Here is a 12,219-nt window from a genome sequence, read left to right as displayed (position 1 = left end):
ATAAAAACTGTTATACAATATTGAATTAGAGAAAATAAAATGTTCCAAATCTCTTTCTTTTACAAATTACATTGATTAATAAAACGGCTTTGGTTTGTTTAAAAATTGCGTTAATTAATATTGAAGAAGAGAAATATGATAAGAAATGTCATTTAATGTAACAGCTCTTTTTAAGCGCGTATGACACTGCTATCATCTTCCATTACATTGGAATAAGTTTGCATTATTAAATTAGTACAAGTAAAAGAGTAGTTGAGAGATAGTTGTAAATATATTTTTCGACAGATGTCATTACTTTGATTTTCGAAATTTGCAGTAAGTTTTGCAATCGGAAGTCCAAAATGCTTCCTTCTAATTCTTTATACTTTCTTCATATTGATAGAACGCAAAAAAATGAAATTAGTACATTTTACAAATTTGAATAGAAAAATTAATTTGTTTTTGGTCAATCATATGACATTGAGTCATAAAACGCCATTTTTCCAAGATTTCATTATTTTTCAAGAGATTCGAACTTTTACTTTTTGTTTTGTGTATATATACAAATTAAATTTTTATGATTTTTTTGTTTTTGTATTCTAGTGATATTGCTATAGTGAAATTGCTATAGTGAATGTGAATTTTTCATCTATAAATAATCACAAAAATTTATAAAATGCATATAATTAAAATGCAAAATAAAATTTAAGCCATAAGTTATACAATGTTGTAAATTAAATTGAGCTAAAGTATTAAATTATATTTACTAATTAATAATTAGCCATTTATTTTATTTATTACAGTTGTAATCGAAGCCGGGTTGTTTAGCTATTTTGAGCATTAATTTTATAATGTAAAAATAAACGATTATTTCATAGAAGCAGCCTATAATTATGCAATTAAATTAAATTTTAATACTTTAGACTCAATATGCAATCGTTAAATATTAATTGCTTTTGGCCATTGTAATAACAAAAAATTAAAAATTTATTTATAATATTTCATTTTTTTTAGAAATCAACATTTTTAAAAAAAAAAAAAAAACGTCGAATTAAAATAAGTGAATTGTGTCCAAGTGCTTTGCAAATTAAAATAAAAAAAAAATAAATTGCGATAAAATTAAAATATTAAAAAAAAAATGCTTTTAGAAAACCATAAATTTATTTTCTGTACAAACAGTAGTAAGTTTTTAATGCATAATATTGAAAATTAAATTCAGCCACAATATATACGAAAAAATTTATTGCTTGTGCAAAATTAAAATTAACGGAAAAATAAAGAGTAACAACAGCAGTAGCAACAACAATAGCTTAATACAAGCTATCAATAAAATACTTATATTTAATATTTCCTATACATATTATAAAATTTACAATATTATAAAATTTATCATCTAAATAATTTTGTAACACACAAATTCATTATAAAAAATAATCACCAAACTTGCTATTATAAATAAATATTAAATTAAGAGAAAAACAACCTTTAATAAACTTTATATATAGAAATTTAAAATCCCTACCTCATTCCGTCAATAAACTATATAATCTAATAAAATCATTAAAAATCAAATAAAATATATTGAATGTATTTTTTGTTGACAGCAATATTTTTAATAATTTGTCAATGTCAAAATATTTCATAATCTAAAGTGAAAGATTTAATTTTTATATACATATATTTTTATATATTAGGCACAAGAGCCTACGAAACCATTTAAGTATTAGTTACCTTTTCGATGGTTACTGTTTTTTAGACTCCTCTAAAACCATTCTAATTAATGATTGTCTCTTTATGTCATTTATTAAAGTACATATGTATGTACTTTAATAAAAGGGCAATATTTAATAATTTAACAAAATAATTAAAAAATTAATTCAAAACATTATTTCTTTTTTTTTTAACTAAAAATCAAATTAAATGATTTCTACAGAAACTGACATTTGTATTTTTATTTATTGTACATTAAAACTTCCTATATTTAAAGTTAAATAACTGTTAAATACAAATGACCATTTCAATAATACGTCATTTAATCAATTACGTACTAAATTGCTTATTTAAAATAAATAAGGAAATTGAAATTTTCTATTTTCAAATAAACCACAAAAATGTCATCCATATATGTCATAATAATGGTAAACCAAAAAGCTTCTATGGAAAATGTAAAATTTTCTATGCTTTCAATTAAAGTTATATAGAAATTAATAATGACATTTGACATAATAAATGTCACATAATATTAAATTGAAATACTATAATGTTATTGTTTTGACTTCTAAAAATTTAAAAATATATAATTGACATCTATTTAAGTATTTTATTACTAATTATATACTATTTATTGTATAGTTTACAATATTTAATTCAAATATAAAAATACATTCAATATACTTGTAATTTTTAATGTTTTCGATTTCCTTATACAATATAAATACTATTTGTTCATATGTCTAATAATATGTAATAAAATAATAATAAAAATATAAATAAATTGTATAAGACCGTGTGTTTATTTATTTATATTCAGAAAAAAAAAATCAACCTTTTCACATAATTCTATATATTCCATATCACACATACTATATATAAAAATTTCATTAACACATTGGATAAATATGAACACATCTAAGAATATATTTAGAGAATGTTATAAGAATATAGTTTTGAACTTAAAAATAATAGAAAAAATAAAATAAATATTTAATAACATAGTTTATAATTTTATATAATACATGGGGACTATACATATTTTTATATATCTATTTATATATCTATTAATTTTGTAAATCGCAAGGCAATTATAAATAGGGTGATTTTTGAATCTTTTAGTTTTTAAATCTCAACAAAAATACAGAAATAACGGCAAATTGCAAGTAATTTTTATAAGTATAACTTCATCTAATTTTTTTCCAAAGGTGTAGGGGTCGATATGAACAAAGTAATGTCACACACACCCCAAAGAATCTAAAGACGTCTAATCCCATAATTTCGATACACAGTCCGGACGTCAGTCTCCTCATATAATGATATATTACCCAAAAAATTGTAACAAGTCCTGCATAAAGCATCAAATAAAGTCATGAAAAACCAAATAGCAAAAAAAAATCACCCTTTATATTAAATAAAAAAAAATTTAGAAAAAAAACACAATCTTTAATTTTTGTTTTTGTACCACTGAAGATTTTGCAGATGTTTGACGTATTGGTAAAGTATTACCACCGCCACCATTATTGCCACCGCCTCCTGTTGTTCCAGTACTACTATTAGCAGTTATAGATTGTCCACCAGCACTGCTACGCATTTGTTCTAAATCATCTGGATCATCAATATAATCTTCTTCATCATCATCAACATCATTTTCATCTTCCTCATCAATTGATGATTGAGACGGATCCTATATACACATATATATATATATACATATAATATTTAGATCGCATTCATTAACTTTTAGTAGTTTATTTATATTGATTATTAAATTAAAAATACTTAATTTCAAGTATTTACTGAAAATTAAATTTTGAGTATATTTTTATAAATTTTCACAATTTTTACTTTATAATTTTGAAAATTTATTGTTTGCCCTCTTAGATGCATTTAAATAATAATAACATAAACGTCAATAATTGACATTATTATTGTATACGAGTATACGACAATTACTCAGCACCGCTATGTGTACGAGAGCACCAAAATAAACTCTTGAGAGTATATAGCATGTGTGAACACTGCTATAAATAATGTCAACTTGATATTGCAATATAAATATATTTATATTAAAGTTTGTGAATGAGATCTAAAATATTTATTAGATAATAATAATTGTTTTTTAGTATAATTTTACACATATTCACAATTTATTCATAAATTAAATTTTTGTTTAAAAAATTTCCCTAACTGACACACCCTTAAATTCTTTTAACCTAGTAATTTTCTACAACAACGTGTCTGACCTAATGATTACCTTACTTTTCTTTTTCAACACATAACCTAACATTTGCATATATACATCACTATTATAATTAATATTATAAATCAAAAAAAAAATTTTGTACACTTTTATAAAAATATTTTGTGAAAGAAATTATAACAATTTTGTGAGAAAATTTAAAAATAATATTAAAAAAAAATAATTTAAACTTACCATTGGAGGTTGAAATAAAAAATACATTGTGAACATTTTTAATAAAATATATTTTTTTTAACTATTAAATTGATTAAATAGAAACAACTTCTTTTAACAACCCTTTTATGAAATTATTGTGGTAAAATTTTCCAAGAGGTCAAAATACCATGAACTAAATGACGTACTACTACTCTTCTTATCAACTGTATTTTCCTAAAATATATTTTTGAAGATTGTTTATTTGTTGTTGCTAAATGCGGTGAGTTCACTACAGTAACGACAGTCAGAGAGAAAGGATAACAAGTTTTTTTTTTTGTAGTTTTACCCACATATGTGCAGGGGTAGGTAAACATTTCTTTTTTCTAAATTTTCCAACAATTTCCTTTTTTTGACAATAGATCAGAATTTTGTGTTAATATTTGATTTACCGAGCGAATGCAAGTGTTCTTGCGCCAATACCTCAAGAAAGTTCAATAATTAACCGGACGGAAATTTTACTTCACGTACGTGAAATATTTTATCAAACCCGATATGCAAAACTTAATAAAAAAAAAACATTTTGCACTTTCCGGATTGTCAGGTTTTTTTACAATTTTGATAAACAAAATTTATTTCTATAATAGTTTTATTTCCTTTATTAGTTTAAGTTCTGATAATCAAACTTATAAATTTTTCGATTACACAACATGCTATAGCACTGTAAAAATTTACTACCTCTGCTTAATTCAAACTATACCCCCGTTATCTATGGCAACCAATTATTGTTATTTCAAATAAATTTTATAATTAACAAGAATTAGATTTTGTTTTTTTTTCTTTTTGTATTAAATTTATTTCCTTCTCTTGAATTTGGAACAAAAATTCCAAAAGTTAATATATTCTATGTATTCATTCCCATTCTGATATTTACTTAAATACGAACATGCCGATTTAAGTATGTATGGAAGTTCTATCTATGTTCTCTTATACAAAGATGGCAAATAAAATGGCAACTGAGAAAAAAAAAAAGTTAATCAATCAATAAAATACAATGTAATCGTATATATTGATTTATAAAATCAAATAGTTAGGTTATGTTTCCTTTTTAAATTTAATCAATTTAAGCTTATTGAAATTATTGTGAATTAAGGCAATTTTTTAAAACTTATTCAGTAGTTTTTATAATTTATACAATTATAGTGGTAATTGGATTTGACAGTGGAATTTTAGTAAAATATATTAGCCAAATAATTAACAAAATCATTCAATTCGTATTAAAAACCGATTCAGGAATTAATCGATTAATAAATGAATGTGACAGGTAAATCAATTGAGTAATTGGTTGTGTTGAAAATTAAATAATCGAAAATAAATAATCCGACATAATAGAAAAATTGACCTCCATAGCAGTAGTAAAAAATATTCGGTACAGAGTCAATAGGAAATAAAAATGGAACAGCTGCAAAACTTAGAAATGTATTATGAACTAATTTTCTGTCGAAAAAAAAGCCAATTTATTGGCGATCGAATTCTCAATCGATTTCCGAAATATATTTTGACAATTTTAGTGAAGTAAAATTGTAATTGAACTAAAATCGATTTCTCGTGTTGCTATAAACTGTTCACGGTAAAGTAAAAGACTGACATAATATAACATAGCCTCTGTTTTGAAATTCCATTTCAAAAATTCATTCACAATCTTAAAGGAACAAAAATCTTTAAAATGTTAGCACTTAAATTTTAAAGAAAAAAAAATATCGAAATAACAAAATTATAATTTTGCAAAATTGCTTTTTTTATAAGTATTTATATTTCTTGTATTTGTGTATAAAAAAAAATTATTGCAACTATTATTTACTTTGTACGAAAAGAAAAAAAATTATTAAATTAAATTTCAAATTAATTTGAGTTCTAAATCTAATTACTTTTGTACTAAAAAATTATACTTGTACTAAGTTTTTTAATTACAGTACTTTTTTGGTTTTTGTGTTAATATCATTTAAAATGAATGTTATCAAGCAATTATTGTGAATATTAATTTGAATTGTTGTCAATAAAAATTTTTATGTTATTTTTAATTGAATTGTAAATGTTTTTAGTTTGTTTATTTAATAATAAACGTTTTGTGATTTTAATAATATTAATTTTTATCAAAATAATATTGTAAATTTAACCTAGCAAAATTATTTTTTTTTTATGAATTTGTTCCAATTAAAATAATTAATTAAGTGCTGGTTTTTTTTTTTAATATAGTTGTTATATTAAATAATTGGGTACCTACATTTTTATCATCTTCATTTCCCGATGGATAATCATCCAATGAAGAATGTTGTATCAACTAGACATTTATGCAAATTATGATTACAATTATTATTTTATTATTTATATGAATATTATGCTTTGTATAATTATGATTTTAATAAAGTGATTTTTAATTACAATTTATTTTTAAAATTTAATTTAATTTTTAATGAAATCTTAATTTAAAGGAATTATTATTAGTACTTATATATTATATTAAAAATTTTCGAAAAATTTTATTTTTAAATTCAATTGTGAATTTTTATTGTATATTTACTTATTTTTTTTGTAATTTTTTACAGTTAGTACACCTAGATTTATATTTGGATGAAAATCAAAATAATATCAAACCAATGAAAGTAATAATTGCTGATATTTACTGCCATCTACATTATGGAGAAAAAATTAAATTTTAAAGAATCAATTTTTTAACGAAAAGGAAGTTTTTGACGTTAACAAAATAAAAATGTTTAATAATCTTACGTTATATTTATCGAATATATACATATGTATGTAAATATGAAAAACTATTTTCAGAAAATTTTATTTCAAATTTAATAATTTAGTTCCATTTGGTTGGTTCCAGTTTTAATTGAATATTTTGCTCGTTTAATTGTATTGTTAAAAATTCTTGTAATACGAAATTGAAATGCTTATGTAGACAGTTATCCCTCGACATACATAAGTGCATATGCGACTTTTGTTTTCTGTTAAACTATGGCATGTGCAATAAATTAACTAATTTTCTTTATTTTTAGAGGATCATCATGTATCAGAAACTACTCATAATATGAAAACATATCCAATAGCTGGCCCTAACTTACGGCCACATACCATATAAGTGAACGACATATTATATTTAGAATGTAGAATATTGAGGAACAACTGCATTTGATATAAATGTTAAAAGTCAAAAGGGCAGATTATTTTATATACATAAAAAACTGCACATACACTCATAAAAATATTTAAGAAACGCGCAATGCAATATAGAAAACATTTTTTTTTTTTTCATTGCAAAAATTTAATTTGAAATTGAAGTACCCACTCCAAAATATTTTTTTTTTCTTTTCAGCAAACATTTTGCACATTTCTTTCTATTTTTTTCATTTCTGGCTCTTTTAATTTATGATTAGGTTGTTGAAAACTTCAAAGTGCCGACAATAAAAAACCTACTTGAAACTTCCTTTATAGTGTTAGAAATTCAAATCAATAGCAGTAAAACGAAAAATTGTAACAAAATTTTTGAAATTTTTTTTTTTCCTGTATTTAATTTTAAAATTGAATTTTAAAATTGAATGAATTTTATTAAAAAATTTAGAAGAAAAAAAAATTTTTTTTTTTTAAATTCATATACAAAGAAAATATAAAAGAGAAAAAATAAAGTAGAAAAATATTTTTTAAGGAACAGCAAGAAAATCTCGTCATAAAATATTTTTTAAAAAAAAATTAAGAAAAGAAATTTTCTGCCGCAGCAATCACCAAACAGAAAAAAAAAAGCTATCGAACGAAAAAAAAAAATCTAATAAAACTAAAAGCTTGGCAAAACTTTTATTTTTAGAATTGAATGAAGAAAACATTTGAAATGAATGGTTTTGGTATTTTGTTTGTATTTTTTTCTCTTTTGGTTTGATAATTAATGGGGTTGATTAACAGAAAAATTGATACGGAAAACAACAACAAAAAAAAAAAGGAGAAAAACAGTTTTAATAATTTCGAATTTTTGTTGATGTTTTTTTTTTTTTCTTCTGCCACTGATTTTAGTCAGTATTTTTTTCTTTATTAATTTATTGTTCAATTTTATTTGTTATATAAAACGTTGGTAATGTTTAAAAAAATGTTTTAATTAAAAAACATAATATTAACGATGAAGTAATTTTGTCGTTTTAAGTAAAAAAAAAAAAAATATTTAATTTGATGGCTTATTAGTGGAAAATTTCTATGGTGAATTTCTATTTCAATGACAAATTGTGTCTAATCTTCATAATAAATTTGTTTAATAAACTAAACAATTATACATACGCCTCAGCGTATACAATTTTACTGTAATAGAAATGAACAAGCTTGAAATTCGCAAGCATATATAAATTTTGTAAAAATAACCGATTATTGTATGCGAAAAATCGATTATATTTGAAAATGTCATTGTAAAGATTTCAATAACTTCTACAAAATATATCAGCAAATTTCGAAAATTAGCAGTATTTCTCTATAAGAGTAAACGGTATAATGACTGATTTTGATCATTTTACACAAAAATATCGATTAGGTTAGCAATAGAATTTCTTCGAGAAAAGAATCGATTTAGAATTAATCTTTTGTAAAAAAAATTATTCTTAATGTTTATTTTAATTCCGTTAATGAAAAAAATTACATTCTGATGACATTTTTACTACTTGCTAATGTCCAAACAATACTTTGTTTGACTTTCCGTAATTTAACAAAATACAAAGTAGCAGTATAAATATTGAATGTTTTCTGAAAATTGTTGTAATATTTTAATCACTTTTATCAATCATATGAAATAGAAATTTGTCTCCATTTAAGCTATCAAATAAATCGAATTTTATTTTTTATGATAAAAAAAATAATACATAAAACAACTTACCCTAGCTAAATTATTTGGTGCTGTTGCAACTTTTTTAGCTTCCGGTTCATTACATTTTGCATTTTGTAATCTAGACAAAAAACTTCCATCCATACCGTTATTACTATTTCTATTTTCAATTTCATCTTCTTCAATATGAAAACCTTGATCTTGTTGCTTAACAAGATTTGGATTCAAAGCTAAAATTGCATCTAATTCAACTTCTTTACCTTTGGTTTCACCTCTTTCATACCATTCAACTGTTATTGATCTAGCATCATTATTTATTTTTGATATAACAGCTGAATGTACACGACCTAAAAAAAAAAAAAATGAAAAGAAATTAAAAATTATAGTTATTTCAAAAAGATTTTTCACAAACTATTAAATTAAATTAATTAAGGAAATTTTTAATAAATTCATATCAAAAAAAAAATTGAAAATTTATTTAAATTCCCAGCGATTTTACAAGTATAACAAAACAATAAAAAAAAAAAATTTTTTTTAAGGAAATTCATTTAAAAAAAAATTATTCGAGAAGACTTGTAAAAATTAAAATGCAATTAATTTTTCAAAAATGAATTTCAAAAGACTTTCACAAAAAAAAGAAGTTTAATTATAAAAATTTTTAATTGTAAAACAAACAATTATAATTACATGAAAATCATGAAATAAAAGTGAATGTATAAGTATAAAATTTTACATAATTATTGAATAAAAATTTTCAATGAAAAAACGTTTACAATCTTTCCCAAAAAAAATCTTAATATTAAAACGGTACAAGAGAGTAGAGCAAACAATTTTTGTTTCCGTTATTCCACTTTTTACTTAAAACAATTTATTCTCTTTTGTTTTTTCGTAACTAAGTATTTAATTCGAAAAATTCATTATTGAAAATCGGAAGCTTACCGAATTTAATGTACTCAACATATCATCATTGCACAAGACATCAGCAGACATTAAGGAAATATTTATATTTAATGAAAATTCTCTTCTCAAACAAAAATTTATTAAACAACAATTAATTAATTTTCCCAATCAAAAGTAATCCAAGACAATTAAATTTTATCACACGAATAGATGGCATTAATATTGAACCATTTTTCCGCACATTCCCGTCGGAATATTATATGAATTACATTTCAATAAAAATAAAAGATAAAATAACCTTGACACATTCAACCGCATGGTCTGTACGACATAATGAAAAATAAATTGCTCACTGAAGGCAATCTCAACAAATTTTAAATTTCATTAATTTCGAAGAGCTCTCTGATATCAATCTTTCTACTATGAAGTTTGATTTTATAAACTGAGCCGATTTGACATTTGCAGTCATAAAGAATTACATATGAAATGTCAAAACTAAAGTGAAAGAGAACAACTGTAAAGAAGTTTGAGAAATTTGAGTAGAGTTTAACAAATGTACATATATGTATGTATAGTGCAGATTAATAAAAATTTTAATTTTTATAGTTTGCGGCTACCTTTAGCATATAAGTAACATGAATTTTCTAATTACAATTTGCATAATTAAGAATAATATAACAATTTCAAATTAAACAAGAACAGAAAAGAATTATACCTAATCATTTTTTTCTTCTTACCATCATTTTTTTCACTATCATCATAATCATCATCATCTTCAATATCATTATTATAATTATTATCACCAAAATTATTAATATTATTGGCACTTTTATTATTTAAAAATTGATTTGCATTAAGATTTTTCTCATAATTGGAATTATTACGATTTTGTTGTATTAATAATTTTAATTGCTTTCGTTTTTCACTAATTTGTTTATTACCATCACAATTCTTATTGCTATGAATATTACTATTACCGCTATCACCACCACTAGCGCCACTACTATTTCGACTATTTAAATTATTACCAATATTTGCTGATTTCTTTTTCGAAAATGTTTCTGTATTATTTTTACGACGATTTGGTGATTTTCGACGTGGTGATTTTCGTCGTATCGATGATGATGATGATGTTAAAATTGGTCGTCTTGGTGGATATATTGATGATGTTGTTGTTCCAGATGATTTTCGTCTTGAATTAGAATTTGTATAGATTTTTATATATCCTACATTTTTTGTAGTAGAATCATCTTCATGTGATGTATCACCATCATCTCCATCATTATTATAATCTATTTCTTTTTCTTCTTTTGAAGATGGTGATGATATTGGAATTTCATGAATATTACGAAATTTCTCATCAATTGAATCTGGTGATAATGATGATGATATTGATTTTATTGTATTTTTATTATCGTCAACATCAGCTAATGATGTTGAATCATATTGATTTTGATGTTCCTGTTGAAATTTTGATGATTGTCGTTTTGAATTTGTTGAGCGTTTTTTTGAAATCACAGCCAAATCACTTTGTTCACGACGAAAACAACTAAAATGTTTTTTAAACCACGACGGCATTTTTTACAAAATAAATGTTTTCAGTTGTAATCTTTTTTATTATTTAATTATAGGTTCACTTAAAACTGATTAACAAATTAACAATATAGTTTTCAAGTTCTGAATTTCATTAAATTTTTTCTTAATATTTGTGTATATTAGGCAAAGTATTTATTATTAATAAAATTTGCCGTCATATTTCTAATAAAGTAAACAAAAATTATTTTTGACAAATAACCAACTAATCCATATATCGTTTATTATTATTTTCAAAACAGTTACAAAACCGCAAATTTATGTCATTTCTGTTTTCATTTTGTTATTATTTTAAAATATACGTCACATTCAATACCTACTGTATACTGTGAATTTACCAACACCTGCAACTATTTTACATGAGGTATTTCACAAATATTAATAAATTCAATATGTCTGCGACCATTAGAAAGAACAAAAATAAAAATAGCGTGTCTAACTATTTTTTTATGAAATTTTTTCATTATTAAAACACATTAGTTGTAGTAGCCCTACTCAAAATACCCCTTATAATGCCCTACTCATAATGTACAATTCAATAAAATTCAATTTTCTCAAAATATGTCACTGTAATTTTTTTTATATATAAAAATAGTAAAAGGCTTATAATGACACTTAAGTAGTAGCAGATTGTATGCTACACTACATAATATTATAAGAAATTTTAGATTAAATATACATATACACATGTATACATGGCTTTTGAACAGTGCCTATATAAGTTCTATTAAGAAAACAAGAAAATTCTATTTGAAAAATAAAATAATAATAATAAAAAATT

General features: G+C 22.8%; 1 protein-coding gene across 3 annotated transcripts in view; it reads right to left on the bottom strand.

Moving 5' to 3' along the window:
- Nucleotides 1-11,565, bottom strand: part of LOC129605683 (kinesin-like protein Klp10A) — a 31,133-nt gene extending 19,568 nt beyond the window's left edge. Inside the window, exons 1-3 of one of the 3 annotated variants that reach the window (XM_055515586.1) lie at nt 10,583-11,565; nt 8,997-9,292; nt 3,155-3,376 (exon numbers count right to left, since the gene is read on the bottom strand). In XM_055515586.1, coding sequence (XP_055371561.1) covers nt 3,155-3,376; nt 8,997-9,292; nt 10,583-11,423 — 1,359 coding nt within the window. In that variant the 5' untranslated portion in view covers nt 11,424-11,565. Of the gene's footprint in view, nt 1-3,154; nt 3,377-6,368; nt 6,426-8,996; nt 9,293-10,582 lie in introns of all 3 variants that reach the window. The other 2 variants (XM_055515587.1, XM_055515588.1) reach the window with 2 other exon arrangements.
- Nucleotides 11,566-12,219: the final 654 nt, after the last annotated feature.

Source organism: Condylostylus longicornis, unplaced genomic scaffold, assembly GCF_029603195.1.
Source record: "Condylostylus longicornis isolate FDR11 unplaced genomic scaffold, ASM2960319v2 ptg000013l, whole genome shotgun sequence".
Taxonomy (NCBI): domain Eukaryota; kingdom Metazoa; phylum Arthropoda; class Insecta; order Diptera; family Dolichopodidae; genus Condylostylus; species Condylostylus longicornis.
The sequence above is the reverse complement of the archived record's forward strand: the minus strand, read 5'-3'. Positions and strand labels throughout refer to the sequence as shown.